The sequence below is a fragment of the Melospiza georgiana genome, chromosome 1 (assembly GCF_028018845.1).
Source record: "Melospiza georgiana isolate bMelGeo1 chromosome 1, bMelGeo1.pri, whole genome shotgun sequence".
NCBI classification, from domain to species: domain Eukaryota; kingdom Metazoa; phylum Chordata; class Aves; order Passeriformes; family Passerellidae; genus Melospiza; species Melospiza georgiana.
This window is the reverse complement of record NC_080430.1, coordinates 128,634,247-128,652,247: the sequence shown is the minus strand read 5'-3', so window position 1 is coordinate 128,652,247 and position 18,001 is coordinate 128,634,247. Positions and strand designations below refer to the sequence as shown.

At 38.5% G+C, this 18,001-nt stretch overlaps 1 protein-coding gene across 12 annotated transcripts in view; it reads left to right on the top strand.

Annotated features, from left to right (window-relative positions):
• The window catches only part of OXR1 (oxidation resistance 1), a 349,896-nt gene that overhangs the window by 324,529 nt on the left and 7,366 nt on the right, over window positions 1–18,001 (top strand). For 11 of the 12 annotated variants that reach the window (XM_058018412.1, XM_058018404.1, XM_058018486.1 and 8 more), the window contains 3 exons: window positions 12,091–12,171; window positions 15,437–15,562; window positions 17,646–17,798. In XM_058018412.1, the coding sequence (XP_057874395.1) occupies window positions 12,091–12,171; window positions 15,437–15,562; window positions 17,646–17,798 (360 nt within the window). The remainder of the gene's footprint in view (window positions 1–12,090; window positions 12,172–15,436; window positions 15,563–17,645; window positions 17,799–18,001) is intronic. The other variant, XM_058018436.1, reaches the window with a different exon arrangement.

Genomic DNA, 18,001 nt, shown 5'->3' with positions numbered 1-18,001 from the left:
CTTCATGCATCAGAGTATTTCTTGTTTTGCTGTGTTTATTGTCACTACTTTATCTATTTCAAATCTATTTATAACTTGTAAGTGGAAATTCAGATGTTTTAATGATTTGGAGCTGTCCTGTAGTTGGAGTCATGAATGTGCAGTTGGCTAATTGGTGGCTATTTCTTGTATCTAATAGAGGGGTCTGGGATGGTCCCTCTGAGAGTTAAAGCAGAGCCATTCAGCTAAAAAGCTTATGCTTTTGAGATTCTTAATGGCTTTCAGCATACCTTTGAAAATCCTCAGGAAAACTTTGTGATGGAAAAATACTTCCTTTTTTTTCCACCCTCCCTTTCCTTAAGCTGTTGACAGGAAACAAAGGATGACTTCTCAAGTTAGACTTCCTTTCTTATGGAAACTTTCTCAGCCAACTAAGAAGTTGTGCCAGTCCCTGTTGTATTGACACTACAGGAGATAGCTTTTTGTAATCTTTTAGTGTTTCTTGTACCTGTAAAGGGAAAAGGGATCAGACCTTACTTAGATGTAATTAAATGTTAGCTTCACCTCCAATAATTTTTACAAAGACTCACTTGTTCTAGAAGACAGAGTAGTAATTTTGTTAGAAGCCAGTACCTGATATTTTATTTTTCAATTTCAACTGCATTCTAACTTCATTACTCCTGCACTTTACACTTATTCATGTGGGAATCAACAGCAAGTTGTAAATAAACTGAGCAATTATGCCCCTTCCTGCCTGTCCTGTTATCCTTCTGGGCTAACCTCTGTCTTTTAAGAGGGATGGAGCATAAGAAATACATCAGAATTTTATTGCTTTCTTTTCTTTTGAGCACGTTTTTAAAATCCTTTTGAGAAGCTATAAGAAACGTTGTTTTTATTCAGAGAGAAGCTTTAAACTTCTAAGCAAATTGTTGGAATTGTTTAAGATAAAATGTTGCAGGATGAAAAAGGATTCAGTTATGCAGATTCTGTTTTTCCTTCCCAGAAACAATGTGTTGGCTTGTGTTAGGGAATTTTTTTTTTTCTTGAAGGGCAGGGAACAGATGACTGATAAAGTAGGCTGTGGAAGATTTAGTTTTATTACTAACTTTTGCTTTCAGCCTTAAGGATTTCATTTCCAGCGAAAGTTTGAAATACTTTTGCTGCATGTTCTCCATTCCTTTAAGATTTCCCATGCTTGGCAGAGAAGGGGGTGATGTCTGTAGCTTGTATTATATTTTTATTTTGATAATAATTCTCACTTGAAACAGTTTTAAGGGTGTCTGGTTTTTGTTCTTGTTTTAACCCTCAGTATTAGTTCACTTGTTATTTGAAAATTAAACCCAACAAAAAAACTCAAGCACATAAATAGACATATGGCTTATTATTGGGATCATACAGCATTTGACTATATGTTTAGTCAAATCATTGTTACATATTTGAATTTCCTAAATCCCAGCTTCAATGTTCCAATGATAACAATGTTTTTATTTGCTACCTTAATACTTCTGGTAAGTTAGAAAAAATTTGCTTTTAGAGATGCCAGCTCCCATAAAAGGTTTTACTGAAAAGAAAAACATTTTATCTGCCTGAATGTTAGACAGTAGTGCAAGGTGAGGTGTTCCAGTACATAATTTGCAGTAAAATACAAGGTTTGGTTCTGATTTTCTCTGCTTGGATGTCTTGGCTTTTAGATCACAGCACAACAGCCTGAGTGAGTGATGATTTAATGTTGTTCTGTTGCTGCCCTGGCCTATTTAATAGTTTCCCACAGAACTTGGAGCATGGATGATGTGGAGATTATTTTGGTGGTTGTTGTTTGTTTTGGGGGATGTTGCAGAGGGAAGGGAGATGTTTCATTTTGGCTGTGGGGTAGAAAGACTGCAAGTGCTACTGCAAGGAGATTCTTGCAGGGTTGTCATGCTTTTTAGTATTGCACGTGTCTGTTTAAATAAACATCCTTCCTTAAGGGAAAAAGTAATCATGATTCCAAAAATACTTTCATGCTGGGACTAGCATTTAACCCATGCAACAAATTTAGTTTACAGACAAAAGGATTCATTTTCTTCTTGTAGCTTACAAACTGAAAAGGCTGCAAGGCTAGCAGTTTCCAAATGCTTTAAAACCCCCTTTTTAAAAGTACTCTAAATCTTCACTGACCTCTCTTCTAACTGCTTCTGGACGCTCAGAAATTACTTACAGGGTTTATGTAAGGTTGTCAGCAAAAAGAAGACAAACTATTAATTTAATATTGAATGCAAGCACTTTACCATTAGAAATTGTTTATGAGCAATTGCCCTATAACCAAATATTGCAAGCAGTTCTTGGGGGATTATTTTTGTGTTCTTCAATATTGTGTATGAGCAATTCAGCTCTGTGTCTTTAAATACTTTGGCCTTTTAACAAACTAGTGCTCTGCAACCACGCTTGAGCACAGGAAGCCTTCCTCCTCGTGTATCGTCATCATTTGCGATACATCCCCTGCTGCACCCTCGCTCATTTGCTGCCTGCCTTGTCAGTCAAATGTGAGCGTCCAGCAAACTCTCCTGTCACGGTGTCGTGGGGCTCTGCCTGTGCCTGGAGCTCACAGCAGGTACAGAGAATGCTTTCAAACAGCCTGCAACCCTGGGTTTTGTTTAATTTCTTTTTTTTAGTCACGTTTTATTTTTAGAAGGGAAATGTCTCGTCTCTGGTATGGGAAGAAGGGAAGAAAGCACCAGCCAGTTAATCGTAAATGCACTCTGGTAATTTTTAGTGTAGTATGTTCATGTCTGTTATTACGGTCTTTAAATGTTGTGGTGCAGAGACAGTTTCTGGAAGTTTAAATTTTGAATATGTAAACAGGATGCTAAGTCACAAATTTTCATTATCTTTGAAATAGAATGTAATTACTGATATTTCATTTGAAGTAGATAATAGGAACTACTTTGAGCATTAAGGAGTTCAGCAGTTTTAAGGTGTTTTTCTCCCCTTTCTTTTCCCTTGGAGTAATGCATTTTTTCACAAAATATGTGCTTTGTGCCTAGGTACCAAGGACAAGAGTTTGCATGGGCATACAATTATAAAGTGTAAATTTCCTGACTTACCATTACTTACTCAGAAGTCAGTCAACCATATAAAGGTCTGGTAATACGTCTAAATTCATGGACATGAGTCCCCAGTTGTCCCATTCTCACATTTATAGTGAAGGGGGGGAAGCAAAACCACTGGCTTTGCAGTTTATTAGATATATGAAAGGAACTGGGATTTTTCAGTGTTGTTTTCCCCAAACAGAATTTTTGTAGTACTGTTTAATACATAGTAGATTCTACAGGAAAAGGTTTTCAGTGAGACCTGCAAAACAACAGCTTGAGGATAGGGAAGTAGTGATCTTGACAATATACTGTGCTTTTACTCTGGTAAATTTGGAAGATAGTTTTCATTTAGATTCTGTTTATGACAGGAGAGTTTAATTCTTAAGAATTACATCTACTGGGTTTGGAAGCATACTTCAAGGGTGTTGTTGAGTTGGTTTTGGTTTATTTGTTTTGGTTTTTTTTAATTTATTAACATGTTTTTATTCTTTTATGTATTTTTTTATATTTATTTTTACCGAGGATACTTGCAAAATATGAAATTGACTTGTTGTAACAAATGGTTCTATAAAATGTGTGTTCCTAAATAGTAACAGATTTTTGAAGTAATAGTCTCTAACTTTCCTCTGTGGTAGTGGAGTAGAAAGGAGATGTAATGCCCAAATGAATTGAGATGTTATTCTAGCATACCCTGTAGCAGTGTAAAAACTATCTGAATTTCAGTTTACAAAGACTGTGGTTTTAACATGTATCTAGATATAAAGATATATAGATATAACTTGCACAGATATTTTAAAAAGTAATAGTATCCTTTGTTATAGTTGTTTCCCTTAGGACCAATACTGCACTTTAGCCAGAGTCTAACTATGTTATAAAAACAATACTTACCAGCTTTTAAGGACTGTTTGAACTAAAGAAGACCCTGTGAGAATAAAGGAGAATAACTTTGCTGTGGGAGAGGTAGAGAAGAGGTTATTTTAACATGTAAAAAGTCAAATTGGAAAAAGTTACAGAAGTACCTACAGATGGGGATATTTTTAAGATGTTGCTATGTCCATAAGACAAGCTCTATTCTTGAAGTTGGGTTTTTTCTTCAATGAATGTTCATAAACCTAATGTGCAAGTGTAATCTTTTTACAGAAAGGAAAGAGTATTGGCATAATTATTTCTGTTATGCAAGACCTGTGGAAAGAATATTAAGGAGCCTGGCAGCATATAAAGTGTACAGGTTTCTGACTGAATCTCTCATTATTGGTTGTTTTGAATTTGGATGAAGTCTCATCTGACATGAAGTAACAGTTACTGGGCTAAATTAAGTGATACAATAAAACAGAAATGCTAGCTTGAAGTAACTAAGTTGCCCTAGATTATTTAACAGAAAGGCCTTTGTTACTTTCCTGATGATACTATTAATTCGAGCTGTGCATTTGAAAAGATTTGGTACTTTCCCAGGGTAAGAAATCAAAATTTTGGTGACTTATTGGTGTATTATGCTCCTCCCTAAAAAAGCTAGTAATGTCAGCTTCCCATGTTTTAGTAAATGTTTGATATTTACTGTGTCTCTTTATTTTGTGGCAATACAAGAGATGCCAATAAGTTTCTAGAATGTCAAAAATGCAGGCAATGGTTCTTCCTGTTAAAGCATTTCAGACAAAAGGCATCACACAATGCAGGGGAACAAAAGGTGGATTGCCATGTTTGGGCATGCTTGTCTGTGCTTTGCACAGCTTGGATAGGCAGTATAGCCAAAGGGGACAAAACCAATGAAAACTGATCTTGGCTTTTATATTCTCAAGTTATTAGCGCGCAAAGAGAATTAAAATGCTGGTTTTAGTAGCTTGAATTGTTTGACACCTGCACAACTTCTGCTATTTTGAGTTATTGCTTAACTTTATTTTGTTAAGCTAATGCCTGCATTTCTTTGACAATTAGGAAGGTATAATAATAGGGCTTGCATGTGAAAGATGAGAATTTAGTACTTCTCTGTAGATGTCAGAATGCACGGTTGCATCAATTCAGTAATACTACTGAAATATTTTTAAAATCAGTTTTCCATATTAAGTTTTTAGAGTAATTGAGTGAATTAATTATATATTTTTAGTAATAAAAATGCAGAGTGAAATCCAGTACTTTCTTATAGAGGTCATTTAGCCCAGAATCTTTGCTTGACAGATATTTGCTGTACCTGTTGTTCTAGTTAATTTGGGGGGTTATGCATCATGTTAGTGCTTTTGCCATGAGTGCATGGTCTCATGCACACCTCTTGGAGCAAGTCTGGAGGAGGGCCACTGGGTTGATCCAAGGGCTGTGTTTTGGTGTCACCTGGACACCTCTGCTGTGGAGACAGGCTGAGAGAGCTGGGACTGTTCAGCCTGAAGGAGAGAGGGCTCTGGAGAGACCTTATTATGGCACCTTGCAAAGCCTACAGGGGCTCTCTAGTAAGAGGGCTGGAGGGGGACTTTTCCCAAGGGCATGTTGTGATAGGACAAAGGGGAATGGCCTTAATCTGAAGGAGGAAAGGTCTAGATTAGATACTATGAAGAAATTCTTCTCTATGAGGGTGGTGAGGCACTAGATTTCTCAAGAGGATTTGTGGAATTCTCATCCCTGGAAGTGTTCAGTGACAGGCTGCATGGGGCTTTGAGTAACCTGGTACAGTGGAAGGTTCCCTGCCCATGACTGGGGGCGGGGGGGGTTGGAGCTGTATGATCTGTAAGATCTGTTCCAACCTGAACTATGCCATTATTATAGTTCTTCCTTTGAATTTTTGGGTGTTGCATTGTTTGCATTTTTAATAATTATGAAATATTTAATAATAATAAAATTCATAATCTGATATTTAATAATTATTAAATACCTAAACATAGTTGAGGTAGAATAGCAGAGGAGTTTTTGAAAAGGTTGTTTATAAGTTAAAAGAAAGTAAATGAGTGGTAAAGACTTATATTTTTCTTGTATGGCTTTAAAGGTCTGTGGAATCTGAAGTTGGTCCTTAATTGACTTTTTTCTGCTTAAAGCAGGAGACAAATATTTTCATGCTGGGCTGTGATTCAGTTAATTTTAAGCCTGTGTAATGCTTTCTTGTCATACCTGAGAGGGTCTTTGCAGGGCAGTATCAGAGCTGAGATGTAACCTTGCTCAGTCTGCCTTCTCCTGTAATGGCAGCTTATGCTCAAGCACCAGGTGCTGTGGTTTCAGCAGCTGAACCTCTGGTTTCTCTGTTTGCAAATGCTGGAACTCCCTTAAGCAGTTTTGCAAGGGAGCTGGATTTTACTGATCGTGTTGCTACAGATCTTTTTTTATTACGCCAAAAAGAGTAAAGTTGTGTGGCCTGCCTCTTTAAGAAAGTAATTTTCTTAAATCTAATTCTTAGTTCTTTGCACAAACCTCCTAAACTGTTTAATGTTTCACATGCTAAATTTAGTTATCTTGCTGGCATTATCATATCTCTCATATGAGTGTTTTCTCCCATCTTGAAAAAAATAGCTTGTTATTAAGGTCTACAGGCTTGATGTAACACTTTGTGTGCTTCAGGCTTTGATTGCATTCTTTTCAAGTTCATTTATTCTGGTTATTGCAGATAGTTCAGTTTATCTTCAGTATATGTTAATTACTGGTACAGTTGCTGTGGGCTCAGAGCACTTTGAGGCAGATATTTAACTGGGACAATACTGGTCATAGGGAGAATGCTGCTGTCATGTGACCTACTCAGCATTTCTCTGCCTGCTCTGGAAAACACCCCAGTGTGCACAACAGTTTGAAGAGGGACAGCTTTTAAAATACTGAGAGAAAGAACCATGGTGACAGCCAAACCAGGGAACTGCTGTCGTTCTATGGTCCTTCTCTGCATAAAATGCCCAGCTGTCATCCCTTCCCTTCTTTGTCACCAGCAGAGTGACAGGGAGTTGAATTGACTGAATACCACACAAAACAGAAAATTAATAGCTTTGCAGCCACATGCTTTAAAAATTAATCAAATTAAATTAGTCTTAAGGTTTGGGTTTTCTTCAAATGATACCTTACATCTGTTTATCTGGTGCAGTATGACCCATGAATTAAAGCATTTTTGTGATGTAATCAAAATATCCCAAATAATCATATTTGGTATGATGGCGCAGAGTGCTTCTTCAATATTGTCTTCTCTCCAGCAGTCTAATATTTATGGAAGGAAACTAAATTTGTCAGAAAAATAAAGTTAGTGTTTTCTCTTAAAATATTCAGAACAGCGTTCAGTTTGCATAGGCACCTTTTTATTGGAAGGTATTCTAAAGTAACTTTGTAAGTGGCCTAATAAAACTACATTGGGGTTTTTTTTCTTCAATTAAATATCCTGAAATATTTTTGAATCACAAGAATTAATGTTTATGAAGTTTACAGTTCAGCCAAGTTTACAACTATGTATTAAGATTCAGTATTATGTATTAAGATTGAAAGTGAAATTGTTCAGCTTGTGTTCTTTCTTAATACTTTTTTTTTTTTATTTCATATTCTGAGTTGGTAACAAGGTTATAGATAACCTACGTTTCAGAGCTGTTTATTCCGTTAAGCTTTATCTGTTCTTACTTCCAGAAGCACCGTTCAGCTCTGATAAGACCCTCCCATTCTTGTTGGAGACAGTTTCAGCTACTTGTTAGCTCTGAACGTTGAGCTGTGTTTGTTTTGAGGGCAGCAATGAAAGCTGCTCCCTGTTAGCAAACAGGCATGGGGGGGCAGCGGGGGGTGTCACTTGTGGCTTTGTTAAACTGAGGAAACCCTCGCTGGTGTAAAAAGCTTTTTTTACATCTGCCAGTTAGCAGGATGGTATGACCAGGGGCTGAAGGGGTTGATCAAACATTAAAAAAAGTTTAACTGCACTTTCATGTGTGTTGTTGAAGGACAAGAAATGTTCCATATTTGGAATTTTGTCTTTCGTTTCTTTCACTGCAAGTGGCAAGCGTAGCTTGTCAAGTTAGGTACTTTTGAGATATTTTCAGAAAAACAAAGTTTAGAAACATGAGTTTCTCCAGAAGGAGAATCCTGGGCTTATTGATTGTTTAAATCATTAGTATGCAAACCCTCAACTTATTGCATTAAATATTAAAACTGCTGGGTGTTTTGCTAAGTGGTTAACTCACATATACATAGTGTGGAGAGGTTAAAAAGGTTAAAGAGTCATGCTACGAGTCATACAATTAATCCTGTATTTTTTCACCGATGCTGCCAATATGAATACAGCAGGTAGTATTAGATCTCTAAGGATATATTCCATGTCTTTTCAAACTTGGAATCACAGAATCACAAAGTAAGCTGAGTTGGAAAGGACCCACAAGGATTATCCACTCCAACTCCTGGCCCTGCACATCACTGTCCCCAAAATTCACACCACGTACCCAAGAGCACTGTCCAAACACTTCTTGAACTCTGTCAGGCTGGTGCTGTGACCAGTTCCCTGAGGAACCTGTTCCAGTGCCCAGCCACCTTCTGATATCTACCTTTTTCCAAACTGATGTCCTGATACAGCTTCAGGACATTCCCTTGGGTCCTGTTGCTGCTCACCACAAAGCAGGAATCTGTGCCTGCCCCTCTTCTTCCCCTCATGAGGAAGTTGTAACTGCAGCAAAGTCTCCTGGCTGAACAGACCAAGTGACCTCAGCCTCTCTTCATAGAGTTTCCCCTCAAGGCCTTTCATCATCTTTGTTGCCCTCCTTTGGACACTCTCTGATAGTTTTCTATTTGTCTTTTCTTGTGGCACCCAAAACTGCCCCCAGCACTCGAGGTGAGGCTGCCCAGAGCAGAGCAGGACAATCCCCTCCCTTGCCTGGCTGGTGATGCTGTGCCTGATGCCCCCAGGACACTCTTGGCCCTTCTGGCTGCCAGGGCACTGCTGGCTCATGTTCATCTTGCCATTGACCAGGACCCCAAGTCCCTTTCCATGGCACTGCTTTCCAGCATCTCATTCCCCAGTCTGTACATAATCCAGGGTTGCTGCATCCCGGGAGTAGAATTCAGCACTGTCCCTTGTTGAACTGCATGTGGTTGGTGATTGCCCAGTCTAGTGATTTGCTGAGGTCTCTCTGTAGGGCATCCATCTCTTTAAGGGAGTCAGCAGCTCTTCCCAGTGCTGTATCATCTGCAACAGACAGTTTCAGAGCCCTTTTTGCCCTGAAGTGCACTAACAATTCAGGCTATACATGTTACTTGTTTTGCTCTATTGTGACCAGTGCCCAGATTACCCATAAGAGTTCAGTGGTTTTTCTCTTCTCCCACATTCTTTTTAAAGCAGAAAAACTAGAGAGAGAGCAAAGTACCCTTCAGGAACATTTGCTGATCCTCAAAAATTAGCCTTGATTATCCAGGAAACTGGATGCTGAGATGGCATAGTAAAGAGAGCATAGTAAATAAAGCACATAGCAAAGTCATATAGGTAGACCTTAAACTAATTATTTTAATGGAAGAGTTTTATCACAAAGGAGTATTTTGTACTGAAAACTACAGTCCAGTGTGATGAATATGGATCTGCATCTACGTCCTATTAATGAAATGTCTTGCTTTCTAGGTATTTCTCAATGGTATGAAAGACTACGTTCTGTGTTCAAAGTAGAATGAGGTAGAAGTAGGTCCTGGAATGATAGGAAGACAGCTGATGAGGGGCAGGGAGTGGGGCAGGAGACAGAAGAAAACACTGGTTTATTTAGCTTGGTGAAGTAGACTAGAAGATTATAGGACTACAAGGAAGGAACACGAGGAAATCTTGACGGAAGAGGAAATAGCATAAGCAGTTTATTAATTAAACCAGGTTATAAGGAACAATAAACTTCTAATGTTACTACTAACATTTCAAAGCAGTGCTCTTGAGCCTGGCAGCAACAAAATGCTGTCTGTTTGCAAGATATATCTCAATTCCTGAATGAAGTTGAAGGCAGTTGCTAGTAAGCTTAGACATATGTGACTTTAAGATCCTGTAGCTCATTTGATCAAGAAGTATGTAGTTTTGTCCACTGAAAAGCAAGAATAAAGCATGTTGGCCTAAACCACAGGCATTTTATAGAAGGCCAGGTGCTGCATCTGAGAGGTTGAAGTATCTTAACATAATCATTTGAAGCCTAGCTCAGAGTGGATAAACTTGAGACAGTGTCTCATGGTTTATTTGCAGAACTTAGTATGAACTGCATACTTAGTATGGAATCTATACTTAAAATAAGCTCTGAGTTTGAGAGTGTGGGTTCTTTTCCTTTAATTTTCCAGTGGCTAGTTTGACATTCTGTGCCATGCTATTTATGATGTTTGTCATTGCATACCAGTGGTCTGCCATTATGCAGGTTTTTGTTCTCAAAACAAATGGAATGTGACAGTGTGCAACAGATTCAGCATGCCAAGAAGCTATTATATTGTACACACATGAATAGGTATTCATGTTTCTCTCAAGCAAGAAAAATAAGGCATCTCCATGGCATATGAAAAGGTCAATCTCTGAGTTAAAAAGCTGATAAGCAATTCACAGATGCAAGATGATGACAAGTATGCATTTGAGAGGTTGAAGGCAAGATGGCAGTGCCCATAAAACTGTCTACATTTCCACTATGTGAAACAACAACTGTATAATGGTGTCAGAGATTTTGAGAATTTTTTTCTCAAGAATCTCCTTGAGTAACCACACATTTACAGCCAATTGTAAGTTACCGATTGCCTCACACATGGTAGGGTGTAGCTTAAAGAAGCAGTAAGGCTAAAGGGTTCTCACATTACTGCTTTCAGGGTTATCTTCATAAGTTGCTGGTGTAAATAGTGTAAATTTGCAATGAAGTGTCAGAGCAAATAAAAGGATAAAACTACACTGTCACATGTTTGAGTGGAATATTGCTAAAGCTTTACATATAGCTATTTGACTCTGAGAATGCACAAGCCAGTACAATTTACAACAATATTTGTTATCTGTTTTGAGATAGTAGAAAAATAATGGAGATAAATTGAGTGCTAGTAATGACAGATTATTCACTACTAAAGCTGGATGTCACAAGTATTCCTTTTTCCTTGCCTTGCAGTTGCATGGGGTAGAGTGAACCATCGCTGCTCAAGAGCCAGTCATGCATGACTGTGGGCTCTGTACTCAGGACAGTGGCGAGTATCTGGCCAAACTCCTTGTAGTAGGGACAGGTAGATGGGGAGCTGCTGGACTTGTGGTTGTCTTCCTTTGCACTGTGGTAGGCTCTAGAAGTTTTTAATATGCTCTTACTACATGGGACATCCATTTAATCTCTTCACCAGCTGTTAAAAGATGCTTTCATACCAATGATGATTTTGAGTTGTTCTCAAAATCACATTATTTGCTCTAGTTACATCAAAATTACTGTTGTAGTCCTTTAGCCAGCTTGTTGCACCTGAGCAGCATGTTCTAGAGCTTTCTGACTAAAGACTTTCTGGCTGTACACCTCCTGCCAAAGTGGAGATGCCATTTGAAGTGAATGTGTTGACAGATGAGCAACTCCGGAAGCTTTGGAGGGGAATAGAAAGTCCCGGATAAAGAAATTGTCGGGTGGTATTGGGATGTTATTAAACTGTATTCTTGCTACATTGTCTTTATCTTCACTGGTAGACACAAGAGTTAGAGCTTACTGAGGAGCCTGAGATTTGCTTCTAGTCTTCTTCTAGGAAAGCAAACCAGGTTCACAAGGTTCATTAATCTGAGTGTAAAGAATGTTTGAGAGGACCTTGGGCTGAAGAGTTTGGGTTAAGGCATGTAACTCAGATTGACTTTCATTTAGCATCCTGATACTGGAAACTTTATGTACTCAATCAGTTCTTTATTCATCCTAGATCAGTGAGATATCTGACTGCTAGTGCCCTTAGTTTTTATTTTGTAATCTTGCTGTGTTTACTCATATGTCTAAAATCACCTACATGTGCATTATCCTTGCAGAAACAAACATCTTTTGGCCCTTCTTGTTTGTTTGTTGTCATTGCACACTTTCCCTTCATTACTCTCCTCCAGTTTTTTCTTTCATACCTTTTTACTTTTCTTCAACTGTCAGTGGAATTATTGTCTTCCTGTCTCCATATTCAGGTAGTGTCAGTGGCTGAGTATCACCGCAGGATCGATGCTCTAAATAGCGAAGAACTGCGCACACTCTGCAGACGTCTCCAGGTGCCCTCTTCAGTAGTTTAAACCCCATCTCCAGATACTAAAACATCTTTCTTTGTAGTGTCTTGGATCAGGGCAATTCCTGCACTCAGTGGGTTTGTCTTGTCTACAGCACTACAAGGATCCAGCAGAAAATTCCTTTGTTTTTGATGTATTTAATTGTGCAATTCTATGATGGAATCAGTAATTTTATGATGGAATTACTACTTCCACCTTTTTCACACTGGAATTTTCTGTTAGAATTCGAAAACTTGTTTTCAGTGCTACTTGACTTGCAGTGTTGTGTTTTAACTTCTACTTTAGACTGGTGTGTTGTGTTAGAAGCTTCCCTAAAAAGAATGCAAAACAGGTGAAGAATCAAAACCTTGTTGCATGGGTGCTTAATTTTATATAGGAATCTTTCATCAAGAATCTCACAGTATACGGCAAGTATGAAGCTTCACAACTTCTGTGAAATAGGTAAGTATTTTTCCCATTATAAAAGCAGGTAACTGAGGCAGTTCAACATGGCAAAGGTCATACACATACACACAACCACTACTTCGAAATCACTTTGGATTTTTGAACGTCTATGGCTATGGATTGAAACTGGTAGTTGCATTCTCTTTAGGTGTTCCATAGTTTTTTGAGAGTTATAAAATTGTTAGCTGCTGTTCACATTATACATGCCTTACTGATGGAAAGCATAGCTTAGATTTCCTTAGAAGCATTGAGTATTTTGTTTTTCTCTAGTACTTGGCTGCTGAAAATGTAAAATTTTTCTTCTGTATTTTTTTATTTCTTTGATCTTGGCTTTTTTTACATATTAGTAAGCAAACATTTTCTTAGCTCTGATATTTGTGTTTGTTTAATAATCCAAAATTAATTGCTTTAAAATGTTTTGTAAGTAGTACAGTTACATAGATCAATAATGAGCATGAACCTTGAATCCAAAAGCTGCACTGTTAGAGGAAAATCAAAAATCTTGCAAAAAAAAAATTATTCTCACTTGAGAACAGAACTATTCTGGATTTGGCCAGTGGTGGTGGAGAATCCCTGTATTAATGTTGTGCAACTGTAGGAGCTCTTTCCAAATACCTTTCACCTGATATGTCCAGACTCATGGTTTAGGCTGACTAGAAAAATCTGATGTGATGGGCTGTAGCCTATAAACTCTGCTCTCAGGCCATTTGAGAATCGTGCTCTCAAATGTGGTGTAGCCTGTGTGACATTTATCAATCATGGAAGCCCCTGAAATCTGACTATAGCTCAGTCTGCTCTATCCAACTTTGGTAGGAAATAAATCTACAAATGTTGAAGTTAGAGTGCTTTCTCCCAGATTCTTTTGAACAGACACTCTTTGGCTGCTTCTACAAAGCCGTGTTCTTCCTAGAAGGAAACTGCTTTAATGATAATAAAAAAAGAAAAAAAAATCCATCAAAAAAATACACCAATCACCAAAAACTCTTAACCAAAAAACTGTTTGCCACACCACTTGAATCTAAATTATTCATGTTTTGCATGGTGTTCTTTAATGAAGATTAAAGAATGACAAGGGGAAAAAAGCTCTCTGCTCTACAGTTAGACAATGCTGAACTTCTTGGGAGCTGAAGCAGTAATATGATGAATGATAGGCATTTAAAGTGGAAAATACTTGGAATATGAAATAACATTTTTGAGATAGCCCTCTATAAAGCAGCATGCAGATCATCTTTTTGTATGTGTACTGTCATGGATAACTGCATTTTTTGTTGTGATATGGAAATTACTTCGTAGTCTATGTTGGAAATTCTTGTTACTTTCCATTGAAAGAAGGAAAGCTTCAGCTTTTTTCTTGCTTGATACTCAGTTTAAGCACAACTTTTCTCGTGTTTGCAATTAATACTGTAATTGAGTTACTGTACTAATATACTTTGATACATTGACTTTATAGTCCGATTTTTAAATAACAAGGGTTTGTGATAAGAACTTTTTTTGTAATTTTTTGGGAGATTAAAGGGTTGTCCTTTTTTTTGGCTCAGGTGGCTGTATTTGTTTAAATATTCCTGTCTGTATTTCAGAGTTTTCTTTGATTTGCCTTTTTTAATTAACTAAGGAAGTTCACAAAAAGCTAGCAAAGTTTACCACGGTGATACTGTGAAATATTGCAGTCGTGTCCTGTATGTTTAAAGTATGAGGGATGTGACAAACTGGATTTGGCACTTATTTTCTTGAAATTTTCAGGATTCAGGATTTAATTTGGATAGTCTGGCTTTCAGTGAAACTTGGTTTAGGCCAATAAATTTGTCAGATGCACTTAATCTTGTTAAGATTTCTTTTTTTCTCTCAACATTTTAGTAAGTCTTGCTGCAGTGACTTATCTTACTAACTTCCTCACTTTGTCCTACTCCTCTGTCAAATTGCACTGTTCCTAGAAAGTTTTAAATATCCCTGCAGCTGAATTTATAGGTGGAAATCTGTTTGGATCACAGCTATTCTAGTTGTTGAGACATGGCACTTGAACTTGGAAGTGCCAGTGTGTTGACTGGAGTAAGAAGCTGTTGTGAGCTATGCCTGATGAGGAATTTTGTGGCCTCTGCCATCTCCACTCAGTAGGGTAGATATGTAGGTCAGGTATTTTAAATTACTGCAGGACCCTGGATAGTGTGTCTTTGCCAGACCTCAGTGCTCACTAAGCAACTTAAGTATTATTGCTGCTTTCCCACCCCACCATCTCAATTCTTTCTTCTTTGATTCCCATAAGTACTCCAGCAGATCATCTTATGGAGCAGCACTATTCCTAAGGCTCCATTCAAATGGTTTGCTCAAAATATATGGCAGCAGTCTTCCCAGAGTCTACTACATATCTGAAAAATTTCTTAAGTACTCTAAAAGAGTAGTGAGTCAGAAGCTACTAAGGAATGTCCGTGTTGAAGTTTTAATTCCTTTCCTTTCTGTTCTTTTTTTAATTACACTTAGAATGCTATGTCAGTATTAAAATGCAAGAACTTTTGAAGGTATAATCTGAAAAGCATTTGAAGCTCTTCAGCTGTGTATGAGAACTGTTTGTTGTTTTAGCATAAAACCGTAGCCTTCTTCTCAGTAGGTGTCCATGTAAGTTATTGTAATATAGTTGTGTACCAGTTTGCTACTGGAAACATTGAAAATCTCGATCAGATAAAATCTGTTGGATTTCTAAACTTTGGAATGACTTGCATAATTGATAACTGCATGATTTTAAACCTGTGAAGTTTTATCTTGTCTGCTAGTAGGATGGCATATACTTATTTTCTTGCTATTCTTTTTGTAGATAACAACAAGAGAAGATACCAATTCACAACAGGCAACAAGTATCAAAACAGACCTGGAGCCTGAAGCATTCCGACCAAATCTTAGTGATCCAAGTGAATTACTACAGCCAGAACAAATTGAAAAGGTATGGACTTAGATATATCATTTTTTACTCTTGCACATTAATGCCATAACTGTAGTATAAAACACACCAGTAAGAAGACCTTGTGTGATATTAAATAGAAGAAAATAAGCTGTGTATTAGAAAAGGCGGCTAAGACCACTGAGTCCAGCTGTTACCTCAGCATTACCAAGTCCACCACTAAACCCTTTCTCTAAGTGCCATGGCTTACACCTCCTTTAAATATTTCAACAGAGATGGTACCTCAGCCACTTCCCTAGGTACCCTGTTCCAATGCTTGACAGCCCTTTCACTGAAGAACTTTTGTTCAATATCCAATCCTGGCTTCCAGTGGCTCAACTTGAGGATTTTTTCTCCTGTCCTGTTTTGGGAGAAAAGACTGACTGTTGCAACCTACTTCTCAGGTAGTTGTAGAGTGATGGAGGTCCCTCTGAGCCTCCTTTTCCTCAGGCTTAACAATTCCAGCTCCCTCAGTCCTCTCCAGACCCTTCACCAGCTTCACTGCGCTTCTTTGGACACACACCAGCATTTCAATGTTTTTCTTCTAGTGAGGGGCCCAGAACAGCACACCGTACTCAAGGTGTGGCCTCACCAGTGCTCAGTTCAGGGGGGCAAGTCATGATTCCATTCTTGGCCTCCTGCTGTCTCATGCACAGCTGTCTGCCAAGCAGCACCTTTAGGTGCTTTTCCTCTTTCCAGCTGCTCTTCTCCCAGCCTGTAGTGCTGCAGGGACTTTTGCAGGACCTGGCACTTAGCCTTATTGAACCTCATTCTGTTGGCCGTGGCCCATCAGTCCAGCCTGTCCAGATCCATCTGCAGAGCCCATGTACCCTTCCAGCAGATTGACACTTTTGCCCAGCTTGCTGCAGTCTGCAAACACACTGAGGATGCACTTCATCCCCTCATCCAGTTCATTAGTAAAGACATTAAACAGGACTGGCCCCAGTACTGAGCCCTGGGGAACACAACAAGTGACTGGCCACAAAGTGCATTGAATTCCATTCACTACCACTCTCAGGGCCTGATCATCCAGCCAGTCTTTTACCCAGCAAACAGTGCAGTTGTCCAAGCCATGAGCAGCCAGTTTCTCCAGGAGAATGCTGTGGAAGTGCTGTCAAAGGGTTTACTGAAGTCCAGGTGGACAATGTTCGCAGCCTCATCCAGCAAGCAGGTCACCTTGTCATAGAGGAAAATCACATTTGCCAAGTCCTAAGTTCTTATGAACCCACCCTGGCTGGGCCTGATCCCCCAGTTTTCCTGAATGTGCTGTGTAATGGCACTCAAGGTGACCTTCCCAGGCCCTGAGGACAGACTGACAGGTCTGTACTGCCTGGGGTCCTTCCTACAGCCCATCTTGTAAATGGACACATGTTTGCTAACCAGGACATCCCCACTTATCCTGGAATACTGGTAATTGGTGGGAAGTGGCTCAGTGAGCATATCTGCCAGCTCTGTCTGTTTCCTGGGGTGGATCCCATCTGGCACCATAGACATGTCTGTGTCTAAGTGTTGAAGCAGAGCACGATTCATAGCTAAAATACTGTTTTTTTTAAATCCTAACTTTGAATACGCCATGTATTCAGAGAGACTCTTGTCTGTCTTTGCCCTACTTCCATTCTTTCTTGAAAACGTCAGTGAAAACACAGCAGTTCTTGCTATCCAGTCCAAAGTGTTTTCATTACAAATGTGTTAATTGAAGTTTTGGATTAAAAAGCAGAAGAACAGGGCAACAAGCAGCATTTACCCTTCAGCTTGTTACCTGCTGACTTGAATGATCTACTTACTCAATATTAAGATATTAGTGGGACATGTAATATGTTTTGCAAGAATAATTATATGGATAACAAATACATGTTCTTTAGTTGATAAATCATTCTTCTGCAGGTCACTAGTAGAGGTAGGAAAAGAAACCTGCTTGAGTGACCAAAAGTAGAAAATACACATGGGAAACTTCAGGTTTAGTTCTTAGCTTTTAAGGCCATGTAAAAATGGTTGAGCAGAATGTAATCTGCTTTCATTTACGCGTAATACATTCTTAAATATAAAACATATATTAAATAAAGGGTTGTCATTTTCTTGTTAATAGCTCACAAAGTCTCTTCCACCACGGACTATTGGCTATCCATGGACTCTTGTCTACAGTACTGCAAAGCATGGCATGAGCTTGAAGACCTTGTATCGGACAATGATGGGGTTAGACACACCTGTGCTGTTGGTTATCAAAGACAGTGATGGACAGGTAGGAAAATACTTGTGTGGCAGTAGGGGACCCAACAAGAAAAATATTTGAGAAGTATAAAGGAATAGTTTGTGCTTCAATACATCATGGGAGATAAAATTATGTGTATTAAGCAAGTTAAAATGTTGTACATCAAGCAAATTTTCTCTTTAGAAATGTGTTTTACTCTTAAGCAGTCCTCTAACATACTACATGTCTAGGAA